The sequence below is a fragment of the Lagenorhynchus albirostris genome, chromosome 1, assembly GCF_949774975.1.
Source record: "Lagenorhynchus albirostris chromosome 1, mLagAlb1.1, whole genome shotgun sequence".
Classification (NCBI taxonomy): Eukaryota; Metazoa; Chordata; class Mammalia; order Artiodactyla; family Delphinidae; genus Lagenorhynchus; species Lagenorhynchus albirostris.
The window spans coordinates 161552054-161574452 of record NC_083095.1 but is presented as its reverse complement, the minus strand read 5'-3'; the positions used below and the strand labels follow the sequence as shown (position 1 = coordinate 161574452).

Genomic DNA, 22399 nt, shown 5'->3' with positions numbered 1-22399 from the left:
TCTGGTTGTTGCACAGAGTCCATTGGACAGTTAATGTTGCCCACTTGTTTTTCTGGTACAGGTGGCGCACGGGCTCTTGGGGACCCTGCTCAGCTACCTGTGGTGTTGGAATCCAGACCCGAGAAGTGTACTGCCTGCACCCTGGGGAATCCCCCTCCCCTCCTGAGGAATGCCAAGATGAGAAGCCCCATGCCTTACAAGCATGCAATCAGTTTGATTGCCCTCCTAGCTGGCATATTGAAGAATGGCAGCAGGTATGGCAGACTGATGACTCCACAGCCGCCAGGCTGATGATTGTAAGAGCCCTGCATTGCACTAAGTTGAAGAGGGCCAAGCCCGTTGACGCACCTCCTTCTGTCTTCTCAGTGTTCCAGGACCTGTGGTGGGGGAACTCAGAATCGCAGGGTCACCTGTCAGCAGCTGTTAACGGATGGCAGCTTTCTGAGTCTCTCAGATGAATTGTGTCAAGGACCCAAGGCATCTTCGCATAAGTCCTGTTCCAGAACAGACTGTCCTCCGCATCTAACCGTGGGAGACTGGTCAAAGGTAAGGGCCATTGCAAACTTCACAGTCCCTTCTTTTCTGCTCCTCCCTTTTTTCAGCCTTTCGATATTTCCTCCCTGAGATGAGAGGTGGGGCTAGTTTGAGGTGACTGGAATGTCTAGTGTGCAAAATTTCAGGAAGCATTTACTCACTCTCTGGGTTGTGTAAGTGCCCTGGTCCAGACCTACACATAATGATCCGTTTTCAGTTTTTACTCAGTATTACTTAAACTGTACTCCACACGTTTCTCCTAAACCAAATCCCATTACTTCTTTCTTTTGGAAGAACCAAAGTCATTGTATCCCAGGATTAACTCAAAATCGGTTTGGTGCTTCTCTGCCTTAGGTCTCCTTATATAGAATTATTTATTAAACCCTGACATTCCAACTTCCTGAAAATTTTCCACACCTTTACTTCCTTTGCATTCCGTTGATACCATTGCTGATTTTACCATTTACCCTCTCAAGTTCACGTTAATTGCAATAGCAGAATTCCAAACTATCATTTTAGTGCTGCCAGGACTTATTATAGTCTAGTAGCAATGCCTCATTTTTCAGGTGGGGAAAATTAAACCCAAATAGCTGAAATAAGCTGCAAGGTAGGAGCAGAATGCACACCTTTTAACCTTATCCCAAGGGTTCTCTCTTTGATATTACACTGCCCATCAGATTCCCGGCCTCTGTACCACTCTCTCATCTCCACACCATCTAACACCTCAAAGTATTCCCATCACTGCGTCCATCAAGTCACCTCCTACAGGTCGGAAAAATCAACTTTCAGTGCCCCAGAATACCTGGCAGGGCTTTCCTTGAACTGATGGGACTCATATTCCAGCCCCCTTTATTCTTTTTTTTACATCTTTATTGGAGTATAATTGCTTTACAATGGTGTATTAGTTTCTGCTTCATAACGAAATGAATCAGTTATACATATACATATGTTCCCCTATCTCTTCCCCCTTGCGTCTCCCTCCCTCCCACCCTCCCTATCCCACCCCTCCAGGCAGTCACAAAGCACCGAGCTGATCTCCCTGTGCTATGCGGCTGCTTCCCACTAGCTATCTACCTTACGTTTGGTAGTGTATATATGTCCATGCCACTCTCTCGTTTTCTCACAGCTTACCCTTCCCCCTCCCCATATCCTCAAGTCCATTCTCTAGTAGGTCTGTGTCTTTATTCCTGTCTTACCCCTAGGTTCTTCATGACATTTTTTTTTCTTAAATTCCATATATATGTGTTAGCATATGGTATTTGTCTTTCTCTTTCTGACTTACTTCACTCTGTACGATAGACTCTAGGTCTATCCACTTCATTACAAATAGCTCAATTTCATTTCTTTTTATGGCTGAGTAATATTGCATTGTATATATGTGCCAAATCTTCTTTATCCATTCATCCGATGATGGACACTTAGGTTGTTTCCATCTCCAGGCTATTGTAAATAGAGCTGCAATGAACATTTTGGTACATGACTGTTTTTGAATTATGGTTTTCTCAGGGTATATGCCCAGTAGTGGGATTGCTGGGTCATATGGTAGTTCTATTTGTAGTTTTTTAAGGAACCTCCATACTGTTCTCCATAGTGGCTGTACCAATTCACATTCCCACCAGCAGTGCAAGAGTGTTCCCTTTTCTCCACACCCTCTCCAGCATTTATTGTTTGTAGAGTTTTTGATGATGGCCATTCTGACTGGTGTGAGATGATATCTCATTGTAGTTTTGATTTGCATTTCTCTAATGATTAATGATGTTGAGCATTCTTTCATGTGTTTGTTGGCAGTCTGTATATCTTCTTTGGAGAAATGTCTATTTAGGTCTTCTGCCCATTTTTGGATTGGGTTGTTTGTTTTTTTGTTATTGAGCTGCATGAACTGCTTATAAATTTTGGAGATTAATCCTTTGTCAGTTGCTCCATTTGCAAATATTTTCTCCCATTCTGAGGGTTGTCTTTTGGTCTTGTTTATGGTTTCCTTTGCTGTGCAAAAGCTTTGAAGTTTCATTAGGTCCCATTTGTTTATTTTTCTTTTTTTATTTCCATTTCCCTAGGATGTGGGTCAAAAAAGATCTTGCTGTGATTTATGTCATAGAATGTTCTGCCTATATTTTCCTCTAAGAGTTTGATAGTTTCTGGCCTTACATTTAGGTCTTTAATCCATTTTGAGCTTATTTTTGTGTATGGTGTTAGAGAGTGATCTAATCTCATACTTTTACATGTAGCTGTCCAGTTTTCCCAGCACCACTTATTGAAGAGGCTGTCCTTTCTCCACTGTACAGTCCTGCCTCCTTTATCGAAGATAAGGTGACCATATGTGCGTGGGTTTATCTCTAGGCTTTCTGTCCTGTTCCATTGATCTATCTTACTGTTTTTGTGCCAGTACCATACTCTCTTGATTACTGTAGCTTTGTAGTATAGTCTGAAGTCAGGGAGCCTGATTCCTCCAGCTCCGTTTTTTGTTCTCAAGATTGCTTTGGCTATTCGGGGTCTTTTGTGTTTCCGTACAAATTGTGAAATTTTTTGTTCCAGTTCTGTGAAAAATGCCAGTGGTAGTTTGATAGGGATGCACTGAATCTGTAGATTGCTTTGGGTAGTAGAGTCATTTTCACAATGTTGATTCTTCCAATCCAAGAACATGGTATATCTCTCCATCTGTTTGTATCATCTTTAATTTCTTTCATCAGTGTCTTATAATTTTCTGCATACAGGTCTTTTGTCTCCTTAGGTAGGTTTATTCCTAGACATTTTATTCTTTTTGTTGCAATGGTAAATGGGAGCGTTTGCTTGATTTCACTTTCATATTTTTCATCATTAGTGTATAGGAATGCCAGAGATTTCTGTGCATTAATTTTGTATCCTGCTACTTTGCCAAATTCATTGATTAGCTCTAGTAGTTTTCTAGTAGCATCTTTAGGATTCTCTATGTATAGTATCATGTTATCTGCAAACGGTGACAGCTTTACTTCTTCTTTTCCGATTTGGATTCCTTTTATTTCCTTTTCTTCTCTGATTGCTGTGGCTAAAACTTCCAAAACTATGTTGAATAAGAGTGGTGAGAGTGGGCAACCTTGTCTTATTCCTGATCCCAGTGGAAATGCTTTCAGTTTTTCACCATTGAGGACGATGTTGGCTGTGGGTTTGTCATATATGGCCTTTATGATGTTGAGGAAAGTTCCCTCTATGCCTACTTTCTGCAGGGTTTTTATCATAAATGGGTGTTGAATTTTGTCAAAAGCTTTCTCTGCATCTATTGAGATGATCATATGGTTTTTCTCCTTCAATTTGTTAATATGGTGTATCACGTTGATTGATTTGTGTATATTGAAGAATCCTTGCATTCCTGGAATAAACCCCACTTGATCATGGTGTATGATCCTTTTAATGTGCTGTTGGATTCTGTTTGCTAGTATTTTGTTGAGGATTTTTGCATCTATGTTCATCAGTGATATTGGCCTGTAGTTTTCTTTCTTCGTGACGTCCTTGTCTGGTTTTGGTATCAGGGTGATGGTGGCCTCATAGAATGAGTTTGGGAGTGTTCCTCCCTCTGCTATATTTTGAAAGAGTTTGAGAAGGATAGGTGATAGCTCTTCTCTAAATGTTTGATAGAATTTGCCTGTGAAGCCATCTGGTCCTAAGCTTTTGTTTGTTGGAAGATTTTTAATCACAGTTTCAATTTCAGTGCTTGTGATTGGTCTGTTCATATTTTCTATTTCTTCCTGGTTCAGTCTTAGAAGGTTGTGCATTTCTAAGAATTTGTCCATTTCTTCCAGGTTGTCCATTTAATTGGCATAGAGTTGCTTGTAGTAATCTCTCATGATCCTTTGTATTTCTGCAGTGTCAGTTGTTACTTCTCCTTTTTCATTTCTAATTCTATTGATTTGAGTCTTCTCCCTTTTTTTCTTGATGAGTCTGGCTAATGGTTTATCAATTTTATTTATCTTCTCAAAGAACCAGCTTTTAGTTTTATTGATCTTTGCTATCGTTTCCTTCATTTCTTTTTCATTTATTTCTGATCTGATTTTTATGATTTCTTTCCTTCTGCTAACTTTGGGGGTTTGTTGTTCTTCTTTCTCTAATTGCTTTAGGTGCAACGTTAGGTTGTTTATTCGAGATGTTTCCTTTTTCTTAAGGTAAGATTGTATTGCTATAAACTTCCCTCTTAGAACTGCTTTTGCTGCATCCCATAGATTTTGGTTTGTCGTGTCTCCATTGTCATTTATTTCAAGGTATTTTTTGATTTCCTCTTTGATTTCTTCAGTGATCACTTCATTATTAAGTAGTGTATTGTTTGCCTCCACGTGTTTGTATTTTTTACAGATCTTTTCCTGTAATTGATATCTAATTTCATAGTGTTGTGGTCAGAAAAGATACTTGATACAATTTCAGATTTCTTAAATTTACCAAGGCTTGATTTGTGACCCAAGATATGATCTATCCTGGATAATGTTCCATGAGCACTTGGGAAAAATGTGTATTCTGTTGTTTTTGGATGGAATGTCCTATAAATATCAATTAAGTCCATCTTGTTTAATGTATCATTTAAAGCTTGTGTTTCCTTATTTATTTTCATTTTGGATGATCTGTCCATGGGTGAAAGTGGGGTGTTAAAGTCCCCTACTATGATTGTGTTACTGTCGATTTCCCCTTTTATGGCTGTTAGTATTTGTCTTATGTATTGAGGTGCTCCTATGTTGGGTGCATAAATATTTACAATTGTTATATCTTCTTCTTGGATCGATCCCTTGATCATTATGTAGTGTCCTTCTTTGTCTCTTCTAATAGTCTTTATTTTAAAGTCTATTTTGTCTGATATGAGTATTGCTACTCCAGCTTTCTTTTGGTTTCCATTTGCATGGAATATCTTTTTCCATCCCCTTACTTTCAGTCTGTATGTGTCTCTAGGTCTGAAGTGGGTCTCTTGTAGACAGCATATATATGGGTCTATTTTTTGTATCCATTCAGCCAATCTGTGTCTTTCAGTGGGAGCGTTTAGTCCATTTACATTTAAGGTAATTGTCGATATGTATGTTCCTATTCCCATTTTCTTAATTGTTTTGGGTTTGTTATTGTAGGTCTTTTCCTTCTCTTGTGTCTACTGCCTAGAGAATTTCCTTTAGCATTTGTTGTAAAGCTGGTTTGGTGGTGCTGAACTCTCTCAGCTTTTGCTTGTCTGTAAAGCTTTTAATTTCTCCATCAAATCTGAACGAGATCCTTGCTGGGTAGAGTAATCTTGGTTGCAGGTTTTTCTCCTTCATCACTTTAAATATGTCCTGCCAGTCCCTTCTGGCTTGCAGAGTTTCTGCTGAAAGATCAGCTGTTAACCTTGTGGGGATTCCCTTGTGTGTTATTTGTTGTTTTTCCCTTGCTGCTTTTAATATGTTTTCTTTGTATTTAATTTTTGACAGTTTGATTAATATGTCTTGGCGTATTTCTCATTGGAATTCTCCTGTATGGGACTCTCTGTGCTTCCTGGACTTGATTAACTATTTCCTTTCCCATATTAGGGAAGTTTTCAACTATAATCTCTTCAAATATTTTCTCAGTCCCTTTCTTTTTCTCTTCTTCTTCTGCAACCCCTGTAATTCGGATGTTGGTGCGTTTAATGTTGTCCCAGAGTTCTCTGAGACTGTCCTCAGTTCTTTTCATTCTTTTTTCTTTATTCTGCTCTGCAGTAGTTATTTCCACTATTTTATCTTCCAGGTCACTTATCCGTTCTTCTGCCTCAGTTATTCTGCTATTGATCCCATCTGGAGTATTTTTTATTTCATTTATTGTGTTGTTCATCTTTGCTTGCTTCATCTTTAGTTCTTCTAGGTCCTTGTTAAATGTTTCTTGCATTTTGTCTATTCTATTTCCAAGATTTTGGATCATCTTTACTATCATTATTCTGAATTCTTTTTCAGGTAGACTGCCTATTTCCTCTTCATTTGTTAGGTCTGGTGGGTCTTTATCTTGCTCCTTCATCTGCTGTGTGTTTTTCTGTCTTCTCATTTTGCTTATCTTACTGTGTTTGGGGTCTCCTTTTTGCAGGCTGCACGTTCGTAGTTTCCATTGTTTTTGGTGTCTGTCCCCAGTGGCTAAGGTTGGTTCAGTGGGTTGTGCAGGCTTCCTGGTGGAGGGGACTGGTGCCTGTGTTCTGGTGGATGAGGCTGGATCTTGTCTTTCTGGTGCACAGGTCCACGTCTGGTGGTGTGTTTTGGGGTGTCTCTAGACTTATTATGATTTTGGGCAGCCTCTCTGCTAATGGGTGGGGTTTGCACTCCTGTCTTTCTAGTTGTTTGGCATAGGGTGTTCAGCACTGTAGCTTGCTGGTCGTTGAGTGAAGCTGGGTGCTAGTGTTGAGATGGAGATCTCTGGGAGATTTTCGCCGTTTGATATTATGTGGAGCTGGGAGGTCTCTTGTGGACCAGTGTCCTGAAGTTGGCTCTCCCACCTCAGAGGCACAGCACTGACTCCTGGCTGCAGCACCAAGAGCCTTTCATCCACACGGCTCAGATTAAAAGGGGGAAAAAGTAGAAAGAAAGAATTGGTAGAAGTAGAAAGAAAGAAAGAAAGAAAGAAAGAAAGAAAGAAAGAAAGAAAGAAAGAAAGAAAGAAAGAAAGAAAATGAGTGAGGGAGGGACGAAGGAAGGAAGGAAGGAGGGAGGGAAGAAAGGAAAAAAGGAAAGAAAGAAAGAAGATAAAGTAAAATAAAATAAAGTAAGATAAAATTAAATAAAGTTATTAAAATAATTATTAAGAAAAAATTTAAAATAAATGGATGGATAGAACCCTAGGACAAATGGTGGAAGCAAAGCTATACAGACAAAATCTCACACAGAAGCATACACATACACACTCACAAAAAGAGAAAAAGGGGAAAAAATCATAAATCTTGCTCTCAAAGTCCACCTCCTCAATTTGGGATGATTCGTTGTCTATTCCTGTATACCACAGATGCAGGGTATATCAAGTTGATTGTGGAGCTTTAATCCGCTGCTCCTGAGGCTGCTGGGAGAGATTTCCCTTTCTCTTCTTTGTTCTCACAGCTCCCAGGGGCTCCGCTTTGGATTTGGCCCTGCCTCTGCGTGTAGGTCACCTGAGGGCATCTGTTCTTCGCTCAGGCAGGACGGGGTTAAAGGAGCAGCTGCTTCAAGGACTCTGGCTCACTCAGGCCGGGGGGGGGGGGGTGGGGGGGAGGGGCACGGAGTGCGGGGCGGGCCTGCGGCAGCAGAGGCCAGCTGGACATTGCACCAGCCTGAGGCACTCCGTGCGTTCTCCCGGGGAAGTTGTCCCTGGATTCCGGGACCCTGGCAGTGGCGGGCTGCACAGACTCCCCGGAAGGGGGGTGTGGATAGTGACCTGTACTCGCACACAGGCTTCTTGGTGGCGGCAGCAGCAGCCTTAGCGTCTCATGCCCGTCTCTGGGGTCCGCGCTTTTAGCCGCGGCTCGCGCCCGTCTCTGGAGCTCCTTTAAGCAGCGCTCTTAATCCCCTCTCTTCGCGCACCAGGAAACAAAGAGGGAAGAAAAGGTCTCTTGCCTCTTCGGCAGCAGCCCCCTTTATTCTTATTCCAGCTCTTTCTTCCAGTCTTGCTGCATCCTTACTGTCTATAGGCTGAGGTTTTAGCAAAGGTTCTGAAGCAGGTAGTTGAGGTCCGTAATGAGGGTCCTCTAATCTCCAGTCACTGCCCCAAATGTGTATCTTCTGGGATCAGAGGGGCAGTCTAACCTTAGAAATAATCTCAAGAAATAAGGAAGGACAGTAACTGACATTTATGAACTTCCCTGAGTCCTAAATTCAGTGATGGTACGGTTGCAACCTATTGTATGATACCACTCCCATCTCATCCTACGACAGCCCTGGGAGTTGATGTATCCATTTCTGTAGGTGAGAAAACAGAGGTACATTCAGACTGAAGTCGCCTTCCCAAGGGTAGAGCTAGGATTCAAACCTGAGTTTGTGTGACCCAAGTTTAGAATAAACTGTGTACACTCATGTCTCTCATGCAAGAGCAAGAGCTTTTGAGCCAAACAGACCCATGATGGAACCTACAAGCTTTAATGCCTGCAGGTGACCTCATTCCATATCCTTAACCTGTGTGAGCCTCCATTTTCCTTTCTTTTAACACAGTTGTTCTGAGGATAACATGAGATATTAGGTATGGAAACACCTAATCGAGTGGACCCTTCCCATCCCCCTGAGCATCCTTCTGGCATAGGTTGGATTGACAGTACTTTTATCTGCGTGTTCTACAGTTTTATATTTTTCCTGTTTTAACTGTCTAGCTCAATTAAGTGCTAGTATGTATAAACTATCTTAACTGACAAGCCACAAGTCATGGTCCTCATCCAGGTCACTGAGGGTCTGCCTAAATGTTTCCCCAAACCCTCATTAAATGCTTCCGGTTACTGTCTCCTTAAGGTTAGGGGCAGAACTTCAGGGAGGGGATCGCCACGGATTTGTGGAGAGAACTCTTGGCATCGTGAATGCTTGGTCACCTTACTGCACTCAGTGTGACACCGGGACCAGCCAAATGGGCATGTTTTTAGAAGCTGGGAACTTGTAAGAGATGAGGCTCTCGAGTCCCACCCTGACCTAAGGAATCAGAATCTGCATTGGAACAAGATCCCCAGGTGTTGTCAGGCACATTACCATTTGAGAAGCATTTCCCCACCTGCCCCTCATCCTTGGGAGGGCTGCTTAGCCCTTCAATGTGTCCAAAGTAGGGGTGCCTCTGGGAAATAACTTCTCTGAGTAAGTGCTGTCCTAACCCAAGAGGAAGAGGCAGGAAAAGAGAAAGACAAGGCGTGAGCGGATGCAGCCCGGGAGCACCTAGAACTCCTGCTGTGCTCTAAAATACCACACCCTCCTCACCTCTTTTCTTATTTCCTCTGAGAAAAAAAGAGGCCTTCACAGTTCCATCCTACCTCCTGAACAAACTCTTCTCACTGGCCTTTTAGAGGAGAGGCTGGGGCTGACATCCTTGCTTTCCTCTCCTGTCCAGTCCCTCTGTGAATAACGGAATTTGTAGTTGCTGGGTATGTTTCACTGAATGAACACCCTTTACCACGTTTACTCAGGCTTGCCTTGTGTCTGCTCTTGTTGTTACCCTCAAATCCTGGGCCCAGCTCTAAGCTTCCCTCCTCTGTGAAGTCTTCCACTCCCTAAAATCATACAGCATTTCCCAGCTTTAACTCATAATGACCCCAGGTTTTCCTTTTTATTGCGTTTTAATGGGGAGCTACTTCCTGAGCACCCACATGGTCTTCTCATCTGGCCTATAGCGTCCTTGAGGCCAGTGGCCATGAGATCCTTGGGCCCTATAGACCTCTGAGCAGGTAAATACTCTTCCTCAAGAGCGTTTGCAAAGACAGGGGAAATGCAAAATGGTGTTGAAGTAGTGAGCTGTAGTAAAGCGCAGGCCAGCTAACAGAGGACAGGAAAATCATTCACTGGAAGAGATTTTGTTGGAAGAAAGAAGAGGAGACAGAAGCGTTTAGCCACGTGAGCTGGGCTGGACCTGAGGCAGATGAGTTTCCTAGGCGACCATTCACCAAGGCGAGAGCAAGCTTGTGCACACTCCAAGAGGTCAGCCCATCTTCCTGCTCCTAGCCAAGGCCACATCTCCAGGACACCTGCATGTGGGAGGAGGAGCAGGTGTGCCCACGTGCACAGGAAGGCAGAGCCAGCGTTCAGACTTGGGGTCCAGTTAGGCCCACGTGTCGCCCAGCAGTTTGTGTTTCCTACGGAATTCACCTTTTCTCGTGATGGTTGAAATTTTCTCTCATTTCTGAGTTGCTTTGTTTTGGCAGAGACTCTGATGCCAAATTGCCCCCGTCCCTGAAGCTTTTTGCCAGGCTCGTCCCTCTGGCATGGGATGGCTCATTCCAGGGCAGCCATCACTCTTGTGGTTCTGGGTGAGGCCCTTCCACTTTGGAACTGGCCACTACCCCTGAACCCAGAGAGACTGAAAAGCCACACCAGAATTTCCGCTTTTCGCCGAGCCAGGCCTCTTAGGCTGCAGCTGGAATACTCCTCTCTCCCCGACACTAGCTCTATTCATGGCATGTTTGGGCTTTGTTCATTCATTGGCTCATTCCTTTTCCTTGATTTCCTTAGATCTGAACCCAGTTTTAGGCAGAAAGGAACCTTCAATTCTTACACTGCTTTTCTAGTTACCAAAAAGGAGCATTGGCTTCCCTGGTGGCGCAGTGGTAGAGAATCTGCCTGCCAGTGCAGGGGACACAGGTTCGAGCCCTGGTCCGGGAAGATCCCACATGCCGCAAGGCAGCTAAGCCCGTGCGCCACAACTACTGAGCCTGCGCACTAGGGCCTGCGAGCCACAGCTGCTGAGCCTGTGTGCCACAATTGCTGAAGCCCACACGCCTGGAGCCCGTGCTCCACAAAAGGAGAAGCCACCGTAATGAGAAGCCCGTGCATCGCAACAAAGAGTAGCCCCTGCTCACCACAACTAGAGAAAGCCCGCGCACAGCAACAAAGACCCAACGCAGCCAAAACTAAATAAATTACATAAATAAATAAATTTGAAAAAAAAAAAACAAGGAGCATCGACACTTATATGGGGCAGTCTTCCCTAAAGGTGGATTTCTGCAATCCACATACCCCTTGTGGACTGTTTTGTGACCCTATTCCTTTGACTGAAATCCAGGAGCCTCTCCTCATTCTTTGTTCTCTCTACTTTGACGGAGCATTTGGCCATTTTGTCCACTTTCATCATTCTCCTTCAGGGTGTTTCTTGGTGTTGTTTCTTTTTCCTACTTACTCGACTGCATCTTTTCTATTGGTTTGCCTTCTTCCAAATCTCCAAAAAGCTCAGTATTTGACCCTTTGATTTTTATCACTGCATTTTTCCTCCATCGATGATTCTGTGGTGGGACTTCTTCTGACTTCTATAGGTGACTCTCTGTCTCCAGGAACAGTGTCTGACTTTCTCTTCAGTACCTGTCCTTAGTTCCCCAGGTAGGGTGTATCCTCATTATGGGAAAGCAAAGGGACACCCTCTTCATTCCCAACCAGCTCCCCCACCTACTTCCTGTCCCTGTCAGTGCACCAGCATCTTTCCAACACTTCTGATCATCTCTGACTTTGCCTCCTGTGTTCAGTTACCTATACCTGCCAACTCTTCAATTCTTGAAATATGTCTATATGCTAAGTAAAAAGGGAAAGATCTCTATACATGAGACATTTTACAAAGTACAGCTCAAGATATGTCCAGGACACATGGATTTCCAAATATGGCTTTCCAGTTTTCAATAGATTTATTAATTATGACTCAGCAAGGCAGTGGTGTGTTGGAGCCAGTTCATACTAGCTTTCGAGAACCAATTGTGATCTCTTCCTACCTTGTATTCAATGACATTTGGATGACAGCTTGAAATCAGCCCTGATGGGAATATTTACACCACAGAAATTGGCAAATGTTACAATCAGGGCCCTCTTTTCCATGAACCTGTTGTGAAACATTTACTAGCACACAACTGCATGAAAGGGATATTCACACACACACACACACACACACACACACACACACACACACACACTATCTTATCAACAAGACAGTTTCAGCTTATTGATAAATCAGGTACTTAGGATAGAAATGCTCTTATTTGTTGACTGAAATAAATAGACTTGTAGAATCTTCTTCTAAATTGAGTATGCCTATTGCCACAGCTCAGCATCTTCACAGTCATTTACTGAGCACTGCTATGATTGATTACTCCAGGTACCAGGAATCTGAGACAATCAAGAATACAGTCTTCAATGAGCTCACAGTTGAATGAGGCAGACCGATGAAAAAAATTGCATATAAAGTCCAATAAAGTTGTCCCGTCTGCAGAAATAAGTGAAAATTGAGGGGAAACATCTGAGTCTGCCTGAGTCCCAGGAAAGTGTTGTAGAAAATGCAGCTTTAGAGTTTGGTCTAAAGGATGAGACCCGATTAGAGTCCTGAGAAAAGAAAACCGAAACAATGTAACAGGAAAAAAACTATAAATAAAAGATCTCAAGCACCACACTGAAAGGGCACACCATATACCTGGGAAAATTGACCCAGAATGGTCAATATCAAGACATACTCTACTAAAGACACTGGATGTTAAAGATTAAAGAATAATGTGTTAGTGTTTCTAGGCAAAAGGACCAAGTCACTTACTAGGGAAAGACAATCAGGTTAGCATCAGACTTCGCAACAATACTACTTCATAGTAGAAAACAATGGAGCAACATCTTTAATGTACTACAAGAGGAAATGTGAACCAAGGATTTTCTGTCCTGCCCAACTGATCTTCAAGTTTGAAGGTCGCAGACAAATAGTTCCAAAGTTACAAGAACTCAGGGTATGTTGTTCCCATGAGCTCTTCCAGAGGAATCTACATATTTCTATGGAATAAATCATAGAAGCTTTGGCATAAAGTTGCTGTTTTGCGAGTCATAATTAATGGCACTGGTCCTGTCATCTCTGCTGTCTCAGCTGTGAACCTTCTCTAATGGCACGCTAACCTTGAACTTAGCAGATACAAGGTCACGTGAGACCTCCATCCAGAAGAGGGGTTTACAAATGGTCTTCCCATTCATAATGGGGAGAAAAAGTCAAATACTGATCATGAGAAATGGCTTATGAGTGGTGATTGGCAATTATGTAACTACTGTTTTTATATTCTATGGAAAACTCCTAGATGATGATTTGATGTGTTAAAAAAATACATCATAAGTTGCTAAATGGTAATTTTTAATTATTTGTTCAAAAGCTTACAAAAAGCTTCCCTCTGTACTGGAAAACTTTTTTTTTTTTTATTTTTTTAAGCGGTACGCGGGCCTCTCACTGCTGCGGCCTCTCCCGTTGCGGAGCACAGGCTCTGGACGCACAGGCTCAGCGGCCATGGCTCATGGGCCCAGGCGCTCCGCGGCATGTGGGATCTTCCCGGACCGGGGCACGAACCCGTGTCCCCTGCATCGGCAGGCGGACTCTCAACCACTGCACCACCAGGGAAGCCCTGAAAAACTATTAATAATTAGGGCTTTCTGTTAAAGAGGACAATAAAGGCATTTAAAAAAAATTCCATTCCCCTTCTGTGAAACCCAACAAAATACCCACAAAGAGGATGAAAGAGCAGGAACATCCTGTCTTTAATGAACAATGAAATGGCCACAAACCCAAACTATGAATTATGAGATACACCTGCCAAAGACCATAAAATCTGGACCAAAATGAGGGAGGGAAGGCTGAGGGATGACAAAGATTTCCTCAGGCACGAGCAGGATATAGATTTCCCTAGGAGTAAGTGTGATGGTCCTGAAAGGCCTACGCAATGGTTCTTTGATTACGGACACTAGATGGGGGACCATGCGCTGTCCCTGAAAACACCGTGATTGTCCCTGCAGAGCCATGGGGGAGATGGAGCTGCAGGAGAAGCCACATGTTTAGGCCTCCCAGCCAAGGAAGGCTGCAGAAATGGAGTGGTGTGGAGGAAGGAGGGCAGCAATCGCTGGATGATTACACAGTGAACAAGTTACTTAAGAGGCTGTTCCCTGAGTCACACCGACCCTTCCAATGCCAACATCTGAAGAGATATATGGGCAAAGGAAATAAAAATTCGGTGACAGACTGTTGAAGACAGCCAATTTATGGAAATGCCCTAGCTCGTTCCCCAAACGCGTGGTATTCCCAAACAGCCAGCTGCATTTAAAAAGCTCCGGCAAGAGGGAGGAGCTATGGGAACATATGTATATGTATAACTGATTCACTTTGTTATAAAGCAGAAACTAACACACCATTGTAAAGCAATTATACTCCAATAAAGATGTAAAAAAAAAAAAAAGCTCCGGCATAAAAACTATGCATCAAAACTGGGGGAAAAAAATTGAAGGGGAAGAAAGAAGTTAAGGTGTGGGGAAAGGAACAGGAGGCAAGAGTCACATGAACAGCATAGTATCACAAAGGTATTACCCAGAGAAAAGTTCTGAAAAACAGGCTCCATATTCCCAAGGAAATTATAGTCATGATGTCTGGGGGGAAAGTGGCTTTAAAATGAGGTTTGAGTTCAGAAAGAGATTATGAGTCAACAGAAGGAGATGAAAAGACAACTTGGAATAGTCAGGGAAAAAAAGTGAAAAGAAGAACTTTAGACAGCAGACGTAAAAGTTACTTTACAAGCAACAAAAAGTAATTAAAACGACTGGAAACAGAGAGCTATGGTGTACAAGCTGGAATAACTCATATAAAATGATATGAAAAAGAGTAAGATGTAAAATGGGTTTTTAGAGGCAATGATGGATATGGAAAGGCAGAGAGAGGAGATTAGACATAAGTGTGATTGGTATTTGTGAGAAGAACAAAACAAATGGAACAGAAAAATATTCAGAGATAATTAAGGGGAATTAGTTTCCTTTAATAAAAGCTTTAATTTGCAAGTCATAATGGTATACCACGTGCCACTAAAGTATGACCCACTGAGACATAGCCTGCTTATGTGCTGAACTTCACTGGTAAAGAAAGGAGCCAAAGGCCTCTGAGCATAAAAGGCAAACAAATAAACAACAAAAATTCCCTGCTTGGCCTCCTACACCTTCACAGTAGCATTAGATGCAAGAAGACAGTGAAGCAGTGTCTGCACAATTCAAAAGGAAAGGAAGTATGACCCAGATATTTTCTCTTCATCTTGTTTGTTCTTCATGTGGAAAGGCAAGAGAGGCAGTCAGAGCATATGTACCCATGAGCCCGTCTCGAAAAACTTGCAGGGCCATGATGAAGCATCAAGATGACTAAAAATAGGGGCTTCCCTGGTGGCGCAGTGGTTGAGAGTCCGCCTGCCGATGCAGGGGACACGGGTTCGTGCCCCGGTCTGGGAGGATCCCACATGCCGCGGAGCGGCTGGGCCCGTGAGCCATGGCCGCTGAGCCTGCGCGTCCGGAGCCTGTGCTCCACAACGGGAGAGGCCACAGGCCACAACAGTGAGAGGCCCGCGAACCGCAAAAAAAAAAAAAAAAAAAAGACTAAAAATAAAAAATCCAGGAAGGCACAGATGCTGGTGAAAAAAGATGGAAGATGAATCGTAAATTCATTTAAGCACAGAATTGAGAGTAATCAACCAGCAATTGCATCTCAGAACAGAACGTAAATATCAGAAAATCTTGACGTTAGCTAAATAATTTAACAAAAACAAATTGAATGTTGCACAGGAGAGAGGGGTGAGAGGAAATGTAAATGTGCTTACCAGATACTCTCGTTAAGTCAAAATGTGTCAGTAAAAATAACTACCCAAATCTCTTGTTGGTTTCTTTCATCTTCTTTCTTAACTTCGGAGAGTTCTTTTGGGAATTAATCACTTGACAGTGGAAAAAAATCCGCCATTCAGCAACTCTTTTAATCTTATTTTAGTTTATTTTTTTCTAATATACCTAATAAAATTGCAGTAAAATTTTAAATTAAAATTGCATGTACACATATGATTATGACTACCAAATATCAATGTTATAGACACAGTGATTATCAAATATTAATGTTCTCTTACGTAGAGCAGTTTGGGTGTTTTTTAAAACAAAAACTTCCCTTTTATACTTTTCTACTCCTTGAATTCTTGATCATGGGTGTATGTCATTTTTAGATTTTTTTTTAGTGAACTATAATTGGCATATAATATATTCGTTTCAGGTGTGCAACATAGTGATTCAATGTTTGTATACGTTACGAAAAGATCACCACAATAATTCTATTCACCATACAAAGTTAATACCATATTATTGTCTATATTATGTCATTTTTTAAAAAGCAAAGTCATCCTACTATATTAATAAATATCTAAAAAATAAAATAAATTAGACATCTAAAAAATAAATTAGACATCAATTACAAGACCATAAAACCGCACGATAATAAATCACTAGAAATTAGTTACTATCTCAGAAAGAAAGAAAGAAGAAAGTAAGGAGGAAGGAAGGAAGGAAGGGAGGGAAGAAGGGAAGAGAGAAAAGAAAAGGCAGAGGGGAGGGGAGGGGAGGGGAGGGGAGCGATGGGGAGTGGTGGGGTGAGGGAGAATCTCCGTCTCCTAAAAGATATTCAAGCCTAGGAAGTGCTTACTTATTGGTGCACCCATACATAACACCCCTCCTGTTTCACCGTAGGAGACGTCGCTGTTGCTGCAGGGGATGTTTCTGCTCACACTCCGTTTGACTCTGTCGCCCAATTCTCATTACAGTGTTCTGTCAGTTGTGGTGTTGGAACCCAGCGGAGACAGCAGGTATGCCAAAGGCTGACGGCCAAAGGCCGGCGTGTCCCCCTCAGTGAGACCGTGTGCAGACATCTTCCTGGGCCCCCTCTTGCGAGATCTTGCCGAATGCCTGTGTGCAGGAGTAAGTATGGAAAGTCCACGCTTCACCAGATATGCTGATTCTGTTCCTCTCCCCGAGTGGCTTCATCTTCCATAGAGCAACACGTTTCTAATCTGTAGGTAAAGCAAATCAAGCAGAATTCAGGATTGTTATAAGCGGCAAATGGTATAATATTGAAGACCAAGATACAGCTGTAAGAAAAGTCAGTTTGAAGAAATATCCATCCGCTTAACAAATGCATCCTGTGTATATACGTACATATACGTACATAAATGTATGTACGTATATGCATGTATATATACTAAGTTTACCAGCAACTTTCCTGAAGAAACTTACCAAGTAAGAAAAATGATAGTAACTTTAAAAAATGTCATAGTATTCATGGCGTTTATTGAGCACTTACTCTGTGGAGTTCCTTGCGGGCATTATTGCGTTGTCTTATTTAGTCCCCGGCAACATTGTGAGCCAGGTATTATCCCCATTGAGAGATGAGGAATCCAAGACGTAGAGAAGGTCCGAGATTTGGCCAAGGATCTGTAGCTGCCAGTTGGGCCTCTTGGCCTCTTTGACCACAAATCTGTCTGATTCCTGAGCCCACGCTCTTAGCCACCTCTCTGTGGTGATTCATAGACAACATTCTTCCTTTTTCCCCGGAAACTCTTTGAGAACAAGTTTTCAAAATCTTGAGATTCCAAAGATTCGAGATCCCCAAGTTTTATCGTATCCTGGAATTCAAGAACGTCTGTGGCGTGTGGCGCAGTGTCCTGCTTCAAGCTGCTTACCTATCTGATTTTTATTAATTGTGGGTGGTTGCATAGCAACGTGGCTGGACCGTAAACTGTCTTAGAGGAGAGTAAGATTAAATTCCGGCAGCTTCCTCTAAAATAATAACAGAATAACGTGGGGATACATCGTGGTTATTAGGACATGCAATATGGTAGAAGATGAAATTGTAAATTGTTACGGCATACGGTAGAAAGCAGAGTAAAAGGATGTTTTAGGGAGGAAAAAAAAGCAGGGAAAAAAGTCATATTTCCCCTTGACCCTGTCTCATTCTCTAGCTTGCCAACATGTAGGTCATGGAAGCAGACAAGAGACAGGAATGCATTCTCCCAGCACAGCCAAGTCACCCCGAGCTGGGCCTCCACTTCAGCCGTAGCCTGGCCTGATGCCATCACCTTGGATCAATGGCCCTGGCTTGCATAAATTTGGCTTCTCCCTCTGCACGCTCCTGTGGCATCCTCTTTCCCCCACCACCGTATCAGAGCCAATGGGATGAGCTTGGCACAGACCCATTCTCCCTACCCCTCCTGCCTCTGCATCATTTTCCCTGTCATCACACACTTAGCACGTACACCGCCCTCATCCCACCTTCAAATGCATCGTGTGCCGACCTCCAGCATCCTTTCTACCTTTCGCCAGGACACACCACCACCAGGTCCATTCTTTCTCTCTAACATCTGCCAACACCTAGGACAGCCAGCAACCATGCGGATGACTTTCTCACACCCTGATATCCCAGTCTCCCAACATGGTCAGTTTCACTGACAGCCATCCCCTTGGCAGGGTGACACCCTAGACTTCCTCATGTCTTGGTACTGAAATAGCTTCCTGCTCTTCTGCCGTTCCCCACCTGGCCCCTGCTTGTTTAGTTAATGCTTCATTGTGACCTCTGGTTCTTCCTTCCCTGTTGTCCCCAAACTTCCTGCTCTTGCACTAGAAACCACTCCTCTTGGCTGGCATTTCCTCATCACTCACTTAACCGATTCTAGAGTCGGATCACTATGCCCTTCCTTAACCCACCACCTCCATCACCCTGCTCACCTTCAACCCTGGTGGGTTACCTTTTAGGTGATCTTTTTTTACGGTGTCATCATTTTTAACTTTAATTACAACCATGTATATAAATGATAACACACAAGATAAGTTGAGAGAACAAAGGGATGTAAAGGAACTAATGATTTTATCTTGTATCACAGGTCAGGTAACAGCTGAGTAGGGCTCCTATTTCACAGAGCTGACTGTTTCAGGTAATAAAGCATGGTAATTTATCACATCCACACGATTTTAAAACCTAAGAAACCTCTTTTATATTTTAACCAAAATAACGCAAAGAACAAACATGATACAAAGATCGGTTTGTGTGCGTATTTAACAAATGTGCATACGTAATATTTTTAACAGTGTACAAAATCAATGCATTTCACCACGTCAGTTCAAGCAGAATTCCATCTTTCTAGATATAAACCGAACATCTCTTGTCATACATACTTTCTGACCTACCACTGCAGATCACACGCAGGCTTAGGTACTTCGTGAAATCTCCTTTAAAAGAATCCATAATGTCATGTCTCAAAGCGATTAGGATGACATCACCTTTTAGGTGATTTTTATTTGCTTGTTCTTTAGTTCCCTGACCTGAGCTACTGGGGTTTGCTGAAGAAAATAATACCACCATCCTGATTAGACATACTTCATATTCATGCTATCTGATTTACCTGGGCAATAATGTGTGGGTGTTTTTCCTATTCCTAAGAATTCCCAAGAAATTCATCACAGCAGCTATTTTGTAACCTCTCTACTGGCCCCAGGTTCCCATTTCTCTGTGGATAAACTCATCTTTTATTCCTCTGTTCTGACTGTCGTCTCGCCTTCATGTCACATTCACCCCCTTTGCTCACCAGACTGGAAAAGTATGGTCTTCTTTATAGACCTAATCCCTCAGTTATGGAAGAGGTGTGAAGACAAGAAAGATCAAGCCCAGCTATGCTGTGATCTTTATTCCCTGTCAAGGCTCCACTTCTAGAAATGTGTCCTAATCAGTGCCTTGAGTTTAAGTAAAACCCATCCTCTGTGGAGGAGAGAATCTTCTTGCTCCCTGTTTTGACCCTTTTAATGTGCAGTGGGGTGGAGGGGGTTGGGGGGCAAGATGTCTTGAGCTCCCCCTAGAGGCCAGTGGTGCACCATACAGTCCCCCTCCCTGCTTCTCCCCAGACCTTCCCTGCATTCTCCCACCTCCAGCTTTTACCCCTTGCTTAAATTCTTCCCTCCGCCATATCTAGCAACTGACATTCTTCCCTTTCTTGAAGGACCAGTACAAACACTGCCTTTCCCAGTAATCTTTCTCAGTTGCACTTAATCTCTGAAAAGTAATATGACAATGTGGTTAAGCCAACTTGAGTTCAAATCTCATTTCTATCAGTATCTCATCATGTGACATTGGGCAGGTTGTTTAATCTCTGTGAGTCTCAGTGTTTTTTTATTTTTATTTATTTATTTATTTATTGCAGTACGCGGGCCTCTCACCGTTGTGGCCTCTCCCGCCACGGAGCACAGGCTCCGGATGCGCAGGCCCAGCGGCCATGGCTCACGGGCCCAGCCGCTCCGCGGCATGTGGGATCTTCCCGGACCGGGGCACGAACCCGCGCCCCCTGCATCGGCAGGCGGACTCCCAACCACCGCGCCACCAGGGAAGCCCCGTCAGTGTTTTATCTATAAAATGAGAATAGTAGTTGTACCTACCTCATAGAATTGTTTTGAGAATTAATGCCTAGAAAGTGCTTAGAAACAGTGCCGGGCACATACTATAGGCTCAAAAGTATTAGTTATTTTTAATGTCATTACCACTTTAATTCCTATTATAGCTTTAAGATAGGATAAAATGTAACAGAGTAACTAGTATTGTGTCTTCTGGCTTACTAGGGTATAAGTTTATATGGGGTAGCTAGATAGCTCTGGACAGTTTTTCCATGTAGGCCCCCAAAGCACTTATCATAGTGAGTTGTACCCAAAGACATGCTTTTCAAATATGTCAGGCTTGGATCTTCCTCAGATTGCTATTAAAAGCCTACCTGTCTTGGCTTCCAATCAGGGATCTAAAGAAAACAAAAGATAATAGGAATATAGTGTTTGAGTTTAGACTTCTTTCAATTATGGCTCCTGGTTTTAAAGGTTCCCAAGTCTTGGTGAAGAATTCTTATTTTTCACCCAAGTACTGACATCAGAATAGTTGGAGGACTTCCCTGGCGGTCCGGTGGTAAGACCACGCTTCCACTGCAGGGGGCGCGGGTTTGATCCCGGGTCGGAAAACTAAGATCCCACATGCCACATGGTGCGGCCAAAAAAAAATTTTTTTTGAGGGAAGGGAGGCACCCGGGCATGTACTATATGATAAAAATGTCAAGAAACATATGCCTCATCCCCTTCCCAGGTTATCTCAAACCCACTCGCTTCTCTCCAGCGCTTGGTCTTCCTCCTCGTACCAGCCCAGCGTCTGCCTCTTCAGCTCTCATTATAGAGAGCTTCTACTCTTCCTCTATGCCTTCTCAGATTCCAGTAACACCCACCCCTGCCTGCCTGACATAGCTGTAGCCCTTGGAAACCCAGACAGGCACAGGGCTCGCTCGCCAGCACCCCTCTTGGGCTTGTGTCACCTCCTGCAGCATCCAACAGCATACATTTATTTTATCTTTTGCTCAGTCATTCGTTATTCATTCAATAAACAGTAAGAGTTTTCTCTTACTGTTTACTCTTACTGTTTACTCTTGTTTACATGTACCAGACACTGTGCTGTGCCCCAAGGACAGAGATGATCTCTCTGCCTGGGCATATATTGTTTTCAGTGTCAGAGGATAGCATTTCCTTATTAATTCTTTCAGGACTCATTCATCAAGTGCTACTGTGTTTTAGATGTTATGATACAAAATGAAAAGGATCCCTTCTCTTGTCTCTAAGAACTCATAGTCTAGTAGGAGAGAGACATATATAAACAAATAAGGAGAATAAAGTGCCAATGGTATCATAAAAGGATGCAGAAGTGCTCACTGCAGCTGGGGGATGTGAGGAAGAGTTTCAAAAAGGAGGAAGCTTTGAGCAGAATTCTGAAAGCTGCGTCCATTAATCAGATCCACACGGGACACAGGAGAATCTGGGAAAAGAGAACAGTGTCGGCAAAAGTGGGGTATGACAAATGGAGTGATGTGTTTGGGGAAACTGCAGGCAATTCCATAGGATTAGAACTGAGGTTGAAGGTGGGTTATGGTGAAAGGGAAAGCTTGCGAGGTGAGCTGTAGAGCGTCTTGAGCCCCGTAATGAGGAGTTTAGATTTTATCAAAGAAGGAAGTGACATAGTCAGATTTTATTTTGGTTTATTTACTCAGACAGCTGTCTAGATATAGTTTTTACATTAATTTTTATTGGAGTATAGTTGCTTTACAATGTTGTGTTAGTTTCTACTGTACAGCAAAGTGAATCAGCTATACATATACATATATCCCCTCTTTTTTGGATTTCCTTCCCATTTAGGTCACCACAGAGCATTGAGTAGAGTTCCCTGTGCTATACAGCAGGTTCTTATTATATCTGTTTTATACACAGTAGTGTATATGTGTCAGTCCCTGTTTCTCAATTCATCACAGCCTCCCTTCCCCCACTGGTATCCCTTCCCCCACTGGTTTGTTCTCTACATCTGTGTCTCTGCTTTGCAAGTAAGTGCGTCTGCATCATTTTTCTAGATTCCACATGTAAGCGATATT

At 42.8% G+C, this 22399-nt stretch overlaps 1 protein-coding gene across 1 annotated transcript in view; it reads left to right on the top strand.

Moving 5' to 3' along the window:
• ADAMTSL3 (ADAMTS like 3) overlaps positions 1-22399 on the top strand; it is a 373236-nt gene that overhangs the window by 279270 nt on the left and 71567 nt on the right. Inside the window, 3 exon segments of the mRNA XM_060157437.1 lie at positions 62-254; positions 367-546; positions 16733-16886. Of these exon segments, the coding sequence (XP_060013420.1) occupies positions 62-254; positions 367-546; positions 16733-16886 (527 nt within the window).